Source organism: Macaca thibetana, chromosome 7, assembly GCF_024542745.1.
Source record: "Macaca thibetana thibetana isolate TM-01 chromosome 7, ASM2454274v1, whole genome shotgun sequence".
Taxonomy (NCBI): Eukaryota; Metazoa; Chordata; class Mammalia; order Primates; family Cercopithecidae; genus Macaca; species Macaca thibetana.
The window spans coordinates 101,478,792-101,496,832 of NC_065584.1; the positions used below are offsets into that span (position 1 = coordinate 101,478,792).

The 18,041-nt window shown below is 49.1% G+C and overlaps 1 protein-coding gene across 1 annotated transcript; it reads left to right on the forward strand.

Moving 5' to 3' along the window:
- The first annotated feature begins 1,340 nt into the window (after nucleotides 1-1,340).
- RLBP1 (retinaldehyde binding protein 1) lies at nucleotides 1,341-13,206 on the forward strand. Its single transcript, XM_050797716.1, has 9 exons — nucleotides 1,341-1,530; nucleotides 3,248-3,311; nucleotides 4,026-4,137; nucleotides 4,402-4,530; nucleotides 5,775-5,979; nucleotides 7,870-8,048; nucleotides 11,180-11,338; nucleotides 12,272-12,382; nucleotides 12,639-13,206. The coding sequence occupies exons 3-9, from the start codon at nucleotides 4,126-4,128 to the stop codon at nucleotides 12,795-12,797; spliced, it is 954 nt and encodes a 317-aa protein (XP_050653673.1). The 5' UTR covers nucleotides 1,341-1,530; nucleotides 3,248-3,311; nucleotides 4,026-4,125; the 3' UTR covers nucleotides 12,798-13,206.
- Nucleotides 13,207-18,041: the final 4,835 nt, after the last annotated feature.

Genomic DNA, 18,041 nt, shown 5'->3' on the forward strand with positions numbered 1-18,041 from the left:
TGTATAAGACAGCACAGGAGTAGACCACCAGGAAGAAGAATGACATAAATGAAGGATCCCCAGCTCCACAGAGGACTTGGGACAGAAACAGCCCAAGACCCAGAGAGCAGCCAGAGTAGGAGCCCAGGGAAAGAGCTGTTGGAAACAAAGAGCTCAAGGTGACTGAAGTGTACCCCAAGATCTAAGCACCAGGCATTGTAGCCTGCTTTGGAGGAAGGGCTCAGCAGGAAATGGGGAGGTGTGAAGAAATCCCAAACCTGTCAAAGTAGGAATGGGTGGAAAAGCAAGAACTATGTCCAGGGAAAATAAAAAAGCACTTCTGGGGTTGAATTCTGGAGAGTGACCTGTGCAGGGGAGTTTGACCTTGTCCTGGGCACCTCTAGGAGGCAAAATTAGGACCAAGGGTGGTTATTACAGGAAGCTGCTTGGGGCTCAAACCAACACTGAGTTTTTAAACAAGGAGAGTCCTCAGTAATGGAAACAGGGAGCTTCCTGCCCTTGGAATCCTAGATGGAAAAATGTTCTACAGGAATCACCTCCTCCTCATCCAGTGGAATAGCGAAACAGAGGCTGGGCAGGTACCCGTTGAGAGGCTGCAGAGGGGTTTCTTCCTGTATAAAGCGTTGAATAATACGTTCCCTCCAGTTAGGTGCCTATTGATTCTGTATTCGGAGTAATTGACCTTTCCAGAGGACTTATTAAGTGTCAGGCAGCTAAACCCCTGAAATAAGCACTTTACTGCCATTTCATCCACACTAAAGTCATGAGCCTGGTCCTCTAGTTTTCTCCACTTCTTAGAGGAGGAGACTGAGCCACTGAGTTTTGAAGTCACGTCTTATGGCCAGAAGATGCTCCAGCGAGGCTTTATAAGTGGGCAGTCTGGTTCCGAGGCATGCCATTCGCTGCACCACACTGCCCAGAAGGAGGCTCGGCCTGTCTTATCCTCTCCCTGCTTGGCCTTAACCAGCCACATTTCCCAACTGATCCCACTCACTGCAGAGGTGAAAACTACCATGCCAGGTCCTGCTGACTGGGAGAGGGGTGGGCAATAGGCCTGGATTTGCTGGAGCTTCCACTGTAGATGTAATCACATGTACAATTTCCCTTCACCTCTTGTTACCCTGGGGCGGGGGGAGGAGGGGTGCTCTCTCAGCAACCCCACCCTGGGATCTTGAGGAGAAAGAGGGCAGGGAAAAGAGGGAATGGGACTGGCCCAGATCCCAGCCCCACGACCGGGCTTCCACATGGCTGAGCAGGAACTCCAGAGCAGCCGCACACAAAAGAGGGCTTTGATGCGCCTCCAGCCAGGCCCAGGCCTCTCCCCTCTCCCATCTCTCTCCGGGTCTTCCTTTGCCCCACTCTGGGCCTCCTGTGAGCCCGATTTAACGGAAACTGTGGGCGGTGAGAAGTTCCTCATGACACACTAATCCCAACCTGCTGACTGGACCACGCCTCCAGCAGAGGCAACCTCTAGAGCTCCAGGACATTCAGGTACCAGGTGGCCCCAAGGAGGAGCTGCCGACCTGGCAGGTAAGTCAATACCTGGGGCCTGCCTGGGCCAGGGAGCCCAGGACTGGGGTGAGGACTCAGGGGAGCAGGGAGACCACATCCCAAGCTGCCTGTAAAACCGAAACCACCTGGCCATTCTTCGGGTTGAGCCAGACCAATTTGATGGCAGATTTAGCAAATAAAAATACGGGACACCCAGTTAAATGTGAATTTCAGATGAACAGCAAATACATTTTTAGTATTAAAAAAGTTCACATGTAGGCCAGGTGCAGTGGCTCACGCCTGTAATCCCAGCACTTTGGGAGGCCAAGGCAGGCAGAACACCTGAGATCAGGAGTTCAAGACCAGCCTGGCCAACATAGAGAAACGCTGTCTCTACTAAAAATACAAAAAATTAGCTAGGCATGGTGGTGGGCACCTGTAGTTCCAGCTACTCAGGAGGCTAAGGCAGGAGAATCGCTTGAACCTGGGAGGCAGAGGTTGCAGTGAGCTGAGATCGCACCATTGCATTCCAGCCTGGGCAACAAGAGCGAAACTCTATCTCAGAAAAACAAACAAACAAACAAACAACAACAACAACAAAAAGTTCACATTTAACTGGGCATTCTGTATTTTCATTGGCAACCTGAGATGGCAGGGAACAGCACTGGCACGGTGCGAGGGATAAGCATTTTTTCATTGTGTACAGCTTGTAAATCAGTATTTTTAAAACTCAAAGTTAACAGCTTGGGCATATTTAGAAAAGAGTTCCTGGACGGACTTGAACCCTGTATTCCTAAGATCTCGGATCTCGTTCTGATGGTCTGCACAACTGGCTGGCGGTGTCCAGTCACTGTCCCTTTTGTCTGGGCTCCCCAGGGCAGTTCTGTCAGCCTCTCCATTTCCATTCCTGTTCCAGCAAAACCCAACTGATAGCACAGCAGCATTTCAGTTTGTCTATCTCTGTGCCCACTTATCTGGACATCTACCAGCCAGAAAGATGGCTTAGATTTGGTTCCTGTGGGTGGATTATGGCCCCCAGAACTTCCCTGTGCTTGCTGGGGCTGTGGAGTGGAAGGAGCAGGAAATGGGGGACCCTCAGATACTCTTTGGGGGTCCTCCAAGTCTCTTTGTGCAAGTTAGGGTAATGATCAATATGTAGCTAAGAAAGAGAAGGGGAACTATGTTTTAGAACAGGACACTGTGCCAGGAGCATTGCAGAAATTATATGGTTTTCATGACAGTTCTTTTTGGTAGGTACTGTTATTATCCTCACTTTGCAGATGAGGAAACTGAGACCCAGAAAGGTTAAATAACTTGCTAGAGTCACACAAGTTGTAACTGACAAAGCCTGATTCAAACCCAGGTCTCCCTAACCTTAAAGGTTTCTATGATGCCAGCTCTCCTAGGAAGTTTGCCTGCAGATGTCTTGGCTCTAGGTGTCAAAAAAAGACTTGGTGTCAGGCAGGCACAGGTTCAAGTCCCAGCTCTGTCACTTACCAATTGTGACTAGCTGATTGAACTGACCATGAAACCTGGTCACAGGTAGGAGCAGGATGGTGAAAGGTTCCTGAAGGCACTTAGGCAGGACATTTAGGCAGGAGAGAAAACCTGGAAACAGAAGAGCTGTCTCCAAAAATACCCACTGGGGAAGCAGGTTGTCATGTGGGCCATGAATGGGATCTGTTCTGGTAACCAAGCATTACTTATGTGTCCATTATTTAACTACATCTCATCACCCTTCCATCCCACTTTACAGGGAACAACCAAGACTGAGGTTAAATCACACAGCCTGCAAGTGGAAGAGAAGAACTTGAACCCAGGTCCGACTTTTGCGCCACAGCAGGCTGCCTCTTGGTGCTGACAGGAAGTCACAACTTGGGTCTGAGTCCTGATCCCTGGCTATTTTTTGGCTGTGTTACCTTGGACAAGTCACTTATTCCCCTCCTCTGTTTCCTCCTATGTAAAATGGGAATAATAATGCTGACCCTGGGTCTGAGAGAGTGGATTTGAAAGTACTTAGTGCATCACAAAGCACAGAACACACTTCCAGTTTCATGGTTACGTACTTACGTAACTGGTCATCACCCATCTTGAGAACGAATGCACTGGGGAAAGGGCCATCCACTAGGCTGTGAAGTTTCTGAGGGACCCCTTTGGGCTGGAGAAGGATGGCCACAGGAGAGAGGAGAGATTGCCTTATCCTGCAGTGATCGTGTCATTGAGAATAGAGCCAGACTTTTTTTCCTGGCAGGGCCAACTTGTAACACCTGAGGACTGAGCTATTTGTGTCTGTGCCTTGTCCAAACAGTGTTTCCCAAAGTGTAGCCCAAGAGCCATCTCCCTCAGAGCCACCAGGAAGTGTTTTAAATTGCAGGTTCCTAGGTCCCAGCCTGCACCTTCAGAGTCAGAATCATGGAAGCTGGGGCCCAGACACCTGCATTTCTAACAAATGCCTTGGGTGATTCTGATGCATTTGAAAGTTTGAGATCCACTATTCTGAGACAATAACAAAATGGTTTTTCTAACCCCTGCAGCCCTGACTTCCTATCCTAGGGAAGGGGCTGACTGGAGAGGCCAGGACAGAGAAAGCAGATCCCTTCTTTTTCCAAGGACTCTGTGTCTTCCAGAGGCAATATGTCAGAAGGGGTAAGTACCGTGTCCTCCAGGGCTCCCCTCCACCCACCTTCCCTCTCTTCCCTCTCCCTCCCTCCTCACTTCTCTATCTTCTGCTCTGCCCAGGAATATAGGCACACACTCCTATAACCTCTGTGTGGGTCCTGACCCCCACAAAAGGAGAAGGCTTAACAATGACCTTGGGAAAAAAAAAATTAAATGTCTGAACAGGCCCATTCCCATGGCTGGCTCAGGCTGATGGGGTTGGCTGTTCCTGTTTTTCCTTTCTTTGCCCAGGTGGGCACGTTCCGCATGGTACCTGAAGAGGAACAGGAGCTCCGTGCCCAACTGGAGCAGCTCACAACCAAGGACCATGGACCTGTCTTTGGCCCGTGCAGCCAGCTGCCCCGCCACACCTTGCAGAAGGTGAGGTGGCTGACAGTGCGGGGAGGAGCAGCCTAGGGAGGCAACATGAGGGGAACATGACCGCATTCTCTGTTCTGTGAAAGGGTCTAGCCCTGGCACTCCAGATCATCCTGGACCTGATAGACTGGCCTGTTCTAGGGTCCTTCCTGGTGGTCACGGCTATGGCAGCAACTGGGTTGACCAGACACCCAGCCAGGCCAGCCCAACCCAATACTACAGCCCAGAGCCTTGGAACTAGGGCCCTCTAAACTAGACTCAATATGACGAGCATTGGTTTGGAAATGGCCCCGGGGAGCAAGCATCCAAATGCTGCCCCTGCTAGACAGGCAAGAGACGTGAGTTCCAGAACCAGACCTACTTTCAGCTTGCTGTGTGACCTTGAGCAGATTGCTTTCCATCTCTGGGTCTTGCCCTCTGTACCTGTGAAAGACGGTTGGCGGACTAGCTCAGAGATGGTCAGACTGTGCTCTGTGGAGGCTGACAGAGCTGCCTTAGGGCTGCCGGGGAGGATGAGAAGTGACTGAACTGAGCCTGGGCTCCCAGCTTCCATCTCTGCTTCCTTGGGCATCTCAAGGGAAAGGTGCTATTAGCTCCTTCACACTTTACTCCCCCTCCTTTCCCTTCCCTCCTCATGCTGTCCAAGGAGAGAGCTGTCTGAGGTGCGGGGAGGAGTTCTCCTGACCCAGCAGAGGGGAGGAATGTGAGGCTCTGGGCAGGCGGCAGGCTGCCATCTGCTGGAGAGCTGTGTTTTTGAAAAAATCAGAATGGAGCCTGGGAGGCAGCAGAGTGAAGTGATGAAAAGAGGAGTCCCAGCTCCACTCCTTTCTCTCTGGGTGACCTTGAGCAAGAATAACTTCACCTTTATGAGCCTCAGTCTGCTCATCTGAGAGATGGGGATAAGAACGCCAACCATGATGGTCTGTGGCAGATTGAAAAACACAATGCATTTAAGGGACTTAGGTTGCTAGGCAAAGGCTTAGTGAGTGTAGGCAGTCATTTTTTGAAACATTTAGACTGTTGGCCATATTCTGCAAATATCCAGGATGAACAGTTTGACCGAATCCTCTCCACACACAACAATCTCAGGTGTTGCCAGTACAGATGCTGCCCCTGGGGCAGAAGAGCAAGGGCTGCAGCTGCAGACCTCTGGGCCCCCTCAGCTTTGGCAGGAGACTCATCACCTGTGTGTCCTACCCCTCACCCGCACCTAAGTCTAACTTCATGCACACCCCACCCTGTTCCAGGCCAAGGATGAGCTGAATGAGAGAGAGGAGACCCGGGAGGAGGCAGTGCGAGAGCTGCAGGAGATGGTGCAGGCGCAGGCGGCCTCGGGGGAGGAGCTGGCCGTGGCCGTGGCGGAGAGGGTGCAAGAGAAGGACAGCGGCTTCTTCCTGCGCTTCATCCGCGCGCGAAAGTTCAACGTGGGCCGTGCCTATGAGCTGCTCAGAGGTGAGGCCCGCGCTGAAGGGACGGCCCTGAGAGGACGGGAGGCCATGAGGATGGTATCCACTCTCACCCAGGCACTGAAGAGGCCCGCTTCCATACTGTGGGCAATCTGTTTCTCTGAGCCTCCATAGCCTTACTTGTAAAGTGGGTCAGCTCTGGCAATGAACGAATGAATGAATGAATGAATGAGTGAAGTGTGTCAGGAGCAGATTCCTAGAGGTCAGAGTCCTCTCAACTCTCTCTCAGTCTTGGGATTCAATGAGTAAAATTTGGGTACCCCATTTGGTTGATGAGGGGAGGAGTTTCCACTCCAGAACCCCACCATGAGAATCTAAGCTTTGGCTCTGGAATGCTGCAGGAAGGTGGATAGTGCCTCGCTGAAGGCAGTTACCTAAGCCCCATGTGCAGTGGAACTGAAGATGGTGTCAGACCTGGGAATGAGCCCCAGGGACAGAACTTCCCTGGCACTGCTGGCTGGATGAAGACAGGATGCCTCAAGAAATCATAGGCGGGGTGCGGTGGCTCAGGCCTGTAATCCCAACACTTTGGGAGTCCGAGGAGGGCAGATCATCTGAGGTCGGGAATTCGAGACTAGCCTGACCAACATGGAGAAACCCCACCTCTACTAAAAATATAAAACTAGCCAGGCGTGGTGGTGCATGCCTGTAATCTCAGCTACTTGGGAGGCTGAGGCAGGAGAATCACTTGAACCTGGGAGGCGGAGGTTGTGGTGAGCTGAGATCGTGCCATTGCACTCCAGCCTGGGCAACAAGAGCAAAACTCCATCTCAAAAAAAAAAAAAAAAAAAAAAAAAAAGGGGGTCCCTCAGGAAATCAAATCTTGGGCACTGGTGGAGGGAAATGGGGTCTGAGCGGACCCTCTGGAGGCTAATTATTTTCCTTTTCTTACTTCTTCCTTCTCCAAATGGTAATTCAGGGCCATGCTATACCAAGAACTGTTTTAGGCCAAGGGATGCAGTGGAGACAAAACAGACAAGAGTTCCCTGCCCTGGTGGGACTTATATTCTAATGGCGGAAACGATATATCCAATACATAAAGTAAAATTATATAGGGTTAAATAATGGTAAGGAATAAGGAAAGAAATTAAGGAGGTGGATATAAAGTCTTGAGGGGTTGAAGTTTTAGATAAAGTGGCCAAGGAAGTCCCAGTGCAAAGGGAATTTTTGAAGAAAAACCTAAAGGAAATGAGATATCTGTGGGGAAGAGCAGCCGGGGCAGAGGGAACAGCAAAGACAAGGGCCAGGGGGTGGGAGGTGCCCGGAGTGTTCCAGAGCAGTGAGTAGGTGGATGTGGCGGTCTCTCGGCAGATGTACCCAGCTCCTCTAGGGGCTCAAGTTTGGTGGTGCAGGCCACAGAGGTGGGGAACTGCTCAGGATGGGTAAGGATGGAGTTTGTGGACTGTAGAGGTGCTGCTGGAATCAGGCAGGGCTCTGTGTCCTGCTTGGGGTTTGGATTCTCCTTGGGAGCTTCTCCCCAGCCCTGTGCACACCTCACCACTCAGCTTATCCTGTGCCCTGTGCCTTGTCCCCATGGGGACGAAAATAACAAGTAATGCTTATCCTCATATTTAGGACTACGCCTCATGTTTGCACAAGCTTATGATGATGTTTACACCTTGAATCATTTGATTGCCACAACAATTTGGTGAGATAGGCCACTATCTAGACTATCTAGAATAGATAGGCCAATATCGAGATCCCATTTTTTGGAGAGGCAACATGGGGCTCAGATAGGTTGAGTAGCCAGCTTGGTCACACATAGGACACATGTGGAAGAGCCAGGCAGGAGGCCAGGTCTCTGAGTCCCACTAGGTGGGATGGGGTAGGGATGGGATGGCTCCCTGAGGGGTTTCCTCTGCTCTCCTTCCTCCAGGCTATGTGAATTTCCGGCTGCAGTACCCTGAGCTCTTTGACAGCCTGTCCCCAGAGGCTGTCCGCTGTACCATTGAAGCTGGCTACCCTGGTGTCCTCTCTAGTCGGGACAAGTATGGCCGAGTGGTCATGCTCTTCAACATTGAGAACTGGCAAAGTCAAGAAATCACCTTCGATGAGGTTAGTGGGGGCTTGCCTGGCTCCCACCCCATGGGTTGGGTTCCCTCCCTCAACCCTGACCTCTACTGAGCCCTCATTTCTGGTTCCCCAGGAGGCAAGGTCTGTAGAGGGGGAAAGGTGGGCAGCCACCTGCCACCAAGTCCTTTCCAGGAAGGGAGAGAAGTCCTAGGATGTGCCAGGGCAGCTGGAAAACCCAGCAGCTTTGCAGGTGGGGCTTGATGGTCAATAATACATGGCTCTTCCTGGGTATCCCAGCCAAGTGCCAAGCGGGGGTAACAGCTGTGTGCCACGAGCTGGGGGCTGCCCTGCCAAATGCTAAAAGCTGATAGCAACAGAAAGAACAAGGATTAGTGGACTACAGGCTGGAAGAGATTCTGGAAAGCACAGGTTCCAGTCTATTTAGGAGCCCGAGTTCTTTGTGCTTATATATGTACACAATTTTGCTTGTCTGAGCCGTTAAGGGGGCTGCCCCAAGTCAGGGAATTAGGGTTTGTCTTGGGAGAGCTTTGGCATGTGCCACTGAGCCTGAAAAATATTCCTTTAATTTTAAAAAAACCTGCTACAAACTTATTTTATTTTATTTATTTTTGAGATGGAGTCTCGCTGTAGTCACCCAGAATGGAGTGCAGTGGCATGATCTTAGCTCACTGCAACCTCCTCCTCCTGGGTTCAAGCGATTCTCACGCCTCAGCCTTCCAAGTAGCTGGGATTACAGGCACACGCCACCATGCCCCGCTAATGTTTGTATTTTCAGTAGAGACGTGGTTTCACCATGTTGGCCAGGCTGGTCTCGAACTCCTGAGCTCAAGTGATCTGCCCACCTCGGCCTCCCAAAGTACTGGGATTACAGGCATGAGACACTGCACCCAACCCAAACTAATTTTAGATAATGCTATCTAGTTGTGCCAACACAATTTATTAAAAAGTCCATCTTTTTTCAATGACTTGAAATGCCATCTTTATCATATTTTATATTTTCATATGTACTTGGTCTCTTTCTGGACTTTCTATTCTGTTCCATTGGCCTCTTTATCTATTCATACTCTAATATCATACTGTTTTGATGATAGGGATTTTGTGGCATGTTTGATCTGTTAGGGCTAGTTTTGTCCTTACTGCTTTGCTTTTTGGGGGGCTTTTCTAGCTACTTCTACATGTTCATTTTCCCCTATGATCTATGATTTAGAATTAATTTGTCTAGCTTTAGGAGAAATATTAGGAGTATGTTTTTGGGGATAATATTAAACGTAAATAACAAGCTTGGGGAGAACTGGCTTCTTTCAGAATGTCACATTCTTGGCCAGTTGTCCTATCTACAAATGTGAGATGCCTTCTGTTTTATTCAAGTCAACTTTCGAGTTTTCAGGAGTGTTTTAAAAGTTTCTTCATAAGCTATGATTGTGCCATTGCACTTCAGCTGGGGGGACAGAGAGAGACTCTGTTTCTGAAAAATAAAAAGTTTTTAAAATTTTTTCCTCACAATGTCCTGCACAGTTCTCATTAAATTTGTCTTAGGTATTAATTTTGTTGTCATTGCTAAAAATGGGGCTCCTTCTTCCATTATATCTTCTAGTTGGTTAGTGTTTGTATAAATGAAGGTTATTGTTTTTGTTTTTTAATTGTATATCCCCCTATTTTACTGAACTCTTTTAAAATTTATGTTAGTTTTATAATGGATTCTCTGGGGTTTTCTAAGTATACTATAATACTATCTGTAAGTAGAGGAGATAGTTTTTCTTTTCCCTTTCCACTTCTCATGCCCCTGATTTTTTTTTTTTTTTCGAACAAATTGATTGCATTGGTTAGTACATTCAACATGGAATTAAATGGTGGCAGAGAAGGTGAAATCCTTATCTAATTCCTGATCTTAGTAAGGATGCCTGTAGTGTTTTCCCATTAAATAAGACACAGGCTGTAGAGCTGAAGCGCACACCTGCGTATCTGTGTGTTTTACGGAAGAGACTTAAATATATATTTTTTCTTATTACATAAGTGATATCTACTCATTTTAGAAAATACAAAAAATTGGCTGGGCGCAGTGGCTCATGCCTGTAATCCCAGCACTTTGGGAGGCTGAGGCAGGTGGATCACCTGAGGTCAGGAGTTCGAGACCAGCCTGGCCCACATGGTGAAACCCTGCCTCTACTAAAAATATAAAAATTAGCCGGGCGTGGTGACAGGCACTTGTAATCCCAGCTACTCAGGAGACTGAGGCAGGGGAATCGTTTGAACCCATGAGGCGGAGGTTGCAGTGAGCCGGGATGGCACCACTGCACTCCAGCCTGGGCAACACAGCAAGACTCCACCTCAAAAAAAAAAATTACAAACAAATTTAAATCATTTGCAATTCTACTACCCAGAGAGCTCTACTATTGACATCCTTTCAATCTTTTTATACGTCTATGCACACACATACGCACACACATGCACACACATTTTTCTTTTTTTTGAAACAGAGTTTTGACACAGGTTGGAGTGCAGTGGCGTGATCTTGGCTCACTGCAACCTCTGCCTCCCAAGTTCAAGTGATTCTCCTGCCTCAGCCTCCCAAAGTAGCTGGGATTACAGGTGCCTGCCACCACGCTCAGCTAATTTTTTTGTATTTTTAGTTGAGACAGGGTTTCACCATGTTGGCCAGGCTGGTCTTGAATTCTCGACCTCAGATGATCCACCCGCCTCAGCCTCCCAAAGTGCTAGGATTACAGACGTGAGCCACCATGCCCAGCTCACACATTTTTCTTATAATAATGGTATTATATTCTACAATAATACATCATGCACATTTTCCTGTATTATTAGTCTTCTATATTGTTTTTAATTGTTCCAGAGCATTCCATGGCACAAATGTACCATAATTTCACCAGTTCCTATTGTTGGACGTTTAAGTTGTCTCCAATGTTCGCACTATTGTAAGAGTACTGGGATAAACCTTCTGGCCTCTAACCATGGATGTGACATTCAAGCTTATTTTCTTGGTATACATTCGCAGAAGTGGAATGTCCGAGATCAAAGCCTGCAGCAATGAAGAATGAAGAATGTACCAATTAGCTCTCCCCTTAGGACCTCAAGCCTTAATTATTGTTGCGGGTTAATTATTGAGAGACCTCAAGCCTGTTCTCTCTGTGCCCAAGATCTTGCAGGCATATTGCTTCATCCTGGAGAAGCTGCTGGAGAATGAGGAAACTCAAATTAATGGATTCTGCATCATTGAGAACTTCAAGGGCTTTACCATGCAGCAGGCTGCTAGTCTCCGCACTTCAGATCTCAGGAAGATGGTGGACATGCTCCAGGTGAGGCTTAGAGCTCTATACCACAGGAGCCTCCCACAGCTGGGGAGGCTGAGAGGCTGGGCCTCCTTTCATGGTGCTTGCAGGGACCTGAGAATTTGGACCACCTCATGCCATAAAGAGCAGTGACAGTCACAGTCCCAACCACAAGCACTTGCATAGTGATTGACAGTTTGCCAAGTATTCACTTTCATTTTTCCATTGACTCCTTGAGAGCATTCTTTCCCTCCTTCCCTGCTTCATTTTTCAAACCTGGAAACGAAGGCTCAGAGATTTAAGTGACATCTCAAGGTCACACAGCAATCAAGTGGCAGAGGCCAGACTTGAACCTGCATCTTCTGACCTGTAATCCCATGTTGTCTGTCCACATATGTCGCACTGCCTCTCTTTGAATGTGGATTCACCCCGAGAAAGGGATATCACTAGCCCTCTGATAATTCACTCCTATATATGCTGACATGTCAGGAGTCCTTTCTTAGAGCCATCTTGGATCTGCTCTGTGTATTTGGGAAAGGAGGGGTGGGAGGTGGAGGTCGTGGGAGGGGCTGATGGACAATGAGGGATGATAAGAGTGTTCCTGTGGTTTGTAGTAGTTTGCAGTCCCTTCGGCAGGCAAGTGGGTTTGAAACAACTCACCAAAAGGCCAAGAAAGGCTACTTTCATTTCTTGACCTAATTCCTGGTTTTATTTGCATCAGCAGGGAGAGGGTTGGGTCATATGAATCTTGGGGCTTCCTCCCTGCAGTCTGGGCCACAGTAAAGCCAGGGATCCCTAGTTGCTGGCCTGGAAATAGGACCTTCAGTGGGCCCTTCTCCAGGGCAGCCCTGTGATGTTGGACAAGTCTGTTCTATGCCATGAGGAGAGGCAGCAGGGATGAGTGGGAGCCTCAGAGGTCATCAGGGCCATGGGGAATGGGATGTCTGTCTGTCACTGCAGGACTCCTTCCCAGCCCGGTTCAAAGCCATCCACTTCATCCACCAGCCATGGTACTTCACCACGACCTACAATGTGGTCAAGCCCTTCTTGAAGAGCAAGCTGCTTGAGAGGGTGAGTACATGGGCCGCCCAGACAATGAGACAAGAGGGCCGAGGGTGGGGCCCCATCTGAGCCCTCCTCACACTCTACCATGGTCCTGAGCTACGTGGATCCCACTGACACCCAATATGGAGACCTGCGGAGAGGGGTGTCGCCAGGCAAAGATTGCACATGATGGGGCTTTGTCCTCCTGCCCTTTCCTTCCTCAACCCTCATCCTTAGGGCACCTCCTCCTGCTCAGCTCTCTCTCTCCCTTGCTTCCCTGCAGGTCTTTGTCCACGGGGAGGACCTCTCTGGTTTCTACCAGGAGATTGATGAGAACATCCTGCCCTCTGACTTTGGGGGCACGCTGCCCAAGTATGATGGCAAAGCTGTTGCTGAGCAGCTCTTTGGCCCCCGGGCCCAAGCTGAGAACACAGCCTTCTGAAAACATCTCCTGCCAGCTGAACTGTAGTTAGAATGCCTGGGCCTCTCCTCAACTGTCCTGGACCCAAGGCTAGGAAAGGGCTGCTTGAGATGACTGTGGTCCCCCCTTAGACTCCCTAAGCCTGAGTGACCTCAGATGTCACCCTGTTCTCAAGGTGGGGGATGGGGAATAAAGGAGGGGGAATTCCTTTGAACAAGAAGAACTGGGGGTAGTTATATTTCCAGCTGCCCTTGAAGCTTTAAGACAGTGATTTTTGTGTGAGGTTGTATTTCAAAGACTCTAATTCGTTTTCTCAGTCATTTCCTTTGTAACAGAGTTTTACGACTTAGAGTCTGTGAAAACAGGCAAGGAGCCTGGGTTAAAATATCCCCCACTCCTAGCAAAAATGCAATAAAAGAAGATAAAAGAGGGAGGACATATGTTCAAATGATTTGGCAAACACAGCAGTCCTGGTGGCCTCTAGGCAGGCGAGGGGTTTTCCACACAGAATTCCAGGGTGGAGGAGGCCTGGAAGTGGCTTCACTCAGGGGTGGCCTGCTCCCCTTGGTGAGGTACAGTCTCGCGTGTGTGGGATGGTCAGGAACTCGGACCTCTTTCCAGGGTGGCAGTCACGTTCCCTCTATCTGTCCGGGAGAGGGGGTCTCTCCAACAAACGCTGTCTCCTGCCGTCCCCTTGCCTGGATGGACGGCTCTACTTAGATTCATAGGTGGCATCTTCTCCGAGCTCACTCAGTCCTCAAGTTATAGAGTTAAAGCTCTCTTTTTGTCTTCACTCTCAAGCACTTTACAGTGATGAACTTACACTTTCCAAATCTGCGGGGTTTTTTTGTTTTGTTTTGTTTTGTTTTGTTTTGTTTGAGACAGGGTCTCACTTGTCACCCAGGCTGGAGTGCAGTGGTGCTATCATAGTTCACTGCAACCTCAAACTCCTGGGCTCAGGCAAGCCTCCTGCCTCAGCCTGCTGAGTAGCTGGGACTACAGGCACATGCCACTGCACCTAACTAATTTTTTACATTTTTTTTTTTTGGTAGAGATAAGGCTCTGGCTGTACTGCCCAGGCTAGTCTTCAGCTCTTGGCTTCAAGCCATCCTTCTACCTCAGCCTCTCAAAGTGCTGGGATTGTAGTTGTGAGCCACCATGCCTGGCCCAAATCTGCATATTTTGACAAATACAAATGCTTTCCTTCTATGGAGTTGGCTTTCCTCAAGTGCTTGATGATTTTCGGGTGTGTGTTCATTTCTGTAGGTGAGAATCCCTGTTAGATGCCGTTTGCTGAGCGTGCTGTTCCCTCTTGGGGAAGTGCTGGCTTCTTCTGGGCATGCGTCTCCTAAGCACTGACAAGATACTTTTTCTAAGATGCTACACTCATTTTCCCACATGGAAGCAGACACTGGCTGGCTAGTGGCAGTAGGTGAGGCCTTGTTGTTCCCACCAAGGTGTCCCAGTCAATCAACCCAAGACTTGTCTGCTCTTGCCTGTAGGGTCACCTCCATTCTTTGTGGGTATGAAGCACCCTAAGTGCTGCACCTACCTTTTGGGGCAGGATATTCCAACCGTTTTCTGGACTATGGATTCAATTCAGTCCTGTCTTCTTTCACACCTTTGGGAATTTCTCTGATCCACTGAGAGTTCTCCTTCTTGCTTTTCAGTGAGGCTGTGTACATGTTCATGTACATGTCAATGTATATATATGTGTGTGTGGGTATATGCGCTTATTCCTTACATACTTTCTTTCACTGCTAGGGTTTGTAGTGTATGCTCATTACCCAAGAAACTGCCTTCTTTATAACATTCACAGTCAACAATCCATGGTCATAAAATCCATGAAAACGAAAATGGTATTTACATAGGACTCCTAGGCTGGAGGAGGAATCATAGCAAATTATTATGGGCAGAAGGGTAGGAGATCAACCAGTGAGGATTTTGTCCCAAAAGTTGAGGCTTCCTTTTTGCAAACCAAATCTCACATGGAACCTTGGTATTTAAACCTAAAAAGGGCAGGCATGTGGCTCATGCCTATAATCTCAGCACTTTGCGGGGCCGAGGCAGGAGGATGGCTTGAACTTGGGAGTTTGAGAACAACCTGGGCAACATGGTGAAACCCACCTCTACAAAAAATACACAAATTAGTTGGGCATGGTGGTGCACGTCTGTTGTCCCCACTACTCAGGAGGCTGAGGTGGGAGGATCACCTGAGCCCAGGAAGTCGAAGCTGCAGTTAGCCATGCACTCCAGCCACTGCACTCCAGCCTGGACAACAGAGGGACACCCTGTATCGACAAAACAAAACACAACACCAACTTAAAAGAGTGAAGCTGCTCTGGTAGAAAGTGCCTCACCCTGAGAGATCGCTTAGGAACATCTGGAGCTAAGAAGGTATTTCAAGTACGAGAACTGTCAATGGTGCTTTGGGGTCCTGTGAGAAAGGAATAGAGACTAGCGTTTGCCAAGGTGGAGGGCACTGGTGACCCACGTGGAGGTGTTGATGGAAGGAGGTGGTGATGAGGCTGAATTAAATAATTAAAAGGAATGGGTATTTTTGGTCAGGCATGGTGGCTCATGCCTGTAATCCCAGCACTTTGGGAGGCCAAGGTGGGCAGATCACTTGAGTTCAGGATTTGAGACCAGCTTGGGCAACATGGTGAAACCCCATCTCTACTAAAAATACAAAAATTAGCCAGGCGTGGTGGCGGGGACCTGTAATCCCAGCTACGTGGGAGGCTGAGGCAAGAGAATCACTTGAACCCAGGAGATGGAGGCTTCAGTGAGCCGAGATCACGCCATTGTACTCCAGCCTGGGCGACAGAGGGAAACTCTGTCTCAAAACCAGCAAACAAACAAAAACAACAACAACAAAAATTAGCTGAGCTTGGTGGCGGGAACCTGTAATCCCAGCTACTTGGGAGGGTGAGGCAGGAGAATTGCTTGAACCCGGGAGGCAGAGGTTGCAGTGAGCTGAGATCGTGCCACTGCACTCCAGCCTGGGTGACAGAGCGCGACTCCGTCTCAAAAAAGAAAGAAAGAAAAAAGAATGGGTATCTTTTACATTTTCATGATATAGTTCTAATTGTTCCTCAAGACCTGGGTCCCAAATCTGAGGGAAACACTGGTTGATCCCTGTCCACTGACTCCCATCTTCCCCCCAGCCCCGAGATGCCAGGTGCCCTCCTGGACACAGCCCAGGCCCACTCTGAATTTGTGGCAGCTCTAAATATATAAATGAAATCAGGCACATGCTGAGCAGAAGACTCTTGGGGCAGCCTTAGCTCCTACTCAAACCCGAATGGGATGCTGGGGTCGTCCCTAAGGTCAGCAGGGCTTGGGCCTTAGCTCAAGGACCCCGTCTGATAAGAAAACTCGGTGGCTTTCTGAGGAAGAAGCTACAGGGTTGGGATCCCGTGAGCCGGCTCTGACTGTGTGCTCGCGCTGCCCCCTGCTGGCCGTGCCCTGACACTGCCCCTCCAGGGACAAACTGGGTAGGAGGGTTAGCTGGGTGGGCTGCGCCAGACCTTGCCCGAGGTGGTTCCACTTGTGGGAAAACGTATTTGAAGACCACCAATGTTAAAATCTGACGTGCTCAGCCTCACAAAATCCCAGCTGCCTATGTGTGTGATTCCTACAAATGGCCCCCACATTGTTGGAGAGAGACAATAAAATACTCTTTTGAAGGCCACCAGCTATGGGAAGAGGAACGACAAAATATGAATTTTATGACAACTATTTGGTGCCCATAACAACTTCCTTTCTGGCGACATCTGTTTTTTTTGTTTGTTTGTTTTTGTTTTTTTTTTTTTTTTTTTTTTTTTTTTTTTTTTTTTTTTTGAGACAGAGTTTTGCCCTTGTTGCCCAGGCTGGTGAGATCTCAGCTTACCACAACCTCCATCTCCTGGGTTCAAGCGATTCTCCTGCCTCAGTCTCCCAAATAGCTGGGATTACAGGCATGCGCCACCATGCCCAGCTAATTTTGTATTTTTAGTAGAGACAGGGTTTCTCCGTGTTAGTCAGGCTGGTCTCAAACTCCTGACCTCAGGTGATCCTCCCGCCTCAGCCTCCCAAAGTTTATTGGGATTACTGGCGTGAGCCACCACGCCCAACCCTTTCTGGGGACATCTGGGATGAGGCAGAGATTCTGCCTCATCAAAGTAATTTGAGAGTTGGAAGGTTGCAGTGATGCATTTCTGCCATGCTAATTTGGTCGTTGGGAGAATGCAGACAGCAGAGTCTGGAGGCAATTTCAGCTGTGGGTGGAGGTCTCAGGAAGGAAACTGGCGCCAGCTTCAGAGAGCCTCTCAATGAGATTGGCCACTGCCTCGGGTTTACCCAGGGGAAAGTGGAGGAGTTTAGTGCTGCCTGGGGGCATGGCAAAGCCTTACTGGAAGAAGCATACCTTTCTCTTAATTCAAGCTAGCAGGGAAAGAGGTGAAGTGGACCACTGCTGATCCTACTTTTTTTTTTTTTTTTTTTTTGAGACGGAGTCTCACTCTGTCACCCAGGCTGGAGTGCAGTGGTGTGATCTTGGCTCACTGCAACCTCTGCCTCCCAGCTTAAAGCAATTCTCCTGCCTCAGCCTCCCGAGTAGCTCGGATTACAGGTGCATGCCACCACACCTGGCCAATTTTTGTATTTTTAGTAGAGGCGGGGTTTCACCATGTTGGCCAGGCTGGTCTCGAGCTCCTGACCTCAGGTGATCCATCCTCCTCAGCCTCCCAAAGTGCTGGGATTACAGGTGTGAGCCACCATGCCTGGCCTCTGATCCCACTTTCTGTTGGGGGCTTGGCTCTGGAGTTTAGGAAGCTCAGAAGTGTCAGATCTGGAAGCCTGTGGGATCTCCTGGAGCCTCACTATTCAAAGGGTGGTCCAAGGAGGGCTGGACCTTAGAGCTCCCAAGCTCCAAGGCCATATCTCAGACATGCTGCATCAGAATCTGCATTTTTAACAAGACCCCCAGGGGACTGCACATTAAACAACCAATCAGGCCAGGCACAGTGCCTCACACCTGTAAGCCCAACACTTTGGGAGGCTGAGGCAGGAGGATTGCTTGAAGCCAGGAGTTCAATACCAGCCTGAGCAACACAGCAAGACTCTGTTCCTATAAAAAAAAAATCAGCCAAATGCAGTGTAGTTTTAGCTACTAGAGGCTGAGGCAGGAGGATCTCAAGTCTGGGAGTTCAAAGCTGCCTGAGCCATGATCACACTACTGCTGTCCTATAAATGGGCAACAGAGTGAGACCCTGAGAGAGGAGA

What these genes read in the sequence shown, in the direction of transcription:
- RLBP1 (XM_050797716.1), top strand. An exon ending in CCCGCCACACCTTGCAGAAG is followed by an intron (nt 4,531 to 5,774) that starts GTGAGGTGGCTG and finishes ACCCTGTTCCAG; the next exon opens with GCCAAGGATGAGCTGAATGA. An exon ending in TGCCTATGAGCTGCTCAGAG is followed by an intron (nt 5,980 to 7,869) that starts GTGAGGCCCGCG and finishes TCCTTCCTCCAG; the next exon opens with GCTATGTGAATTTCCGGCTG.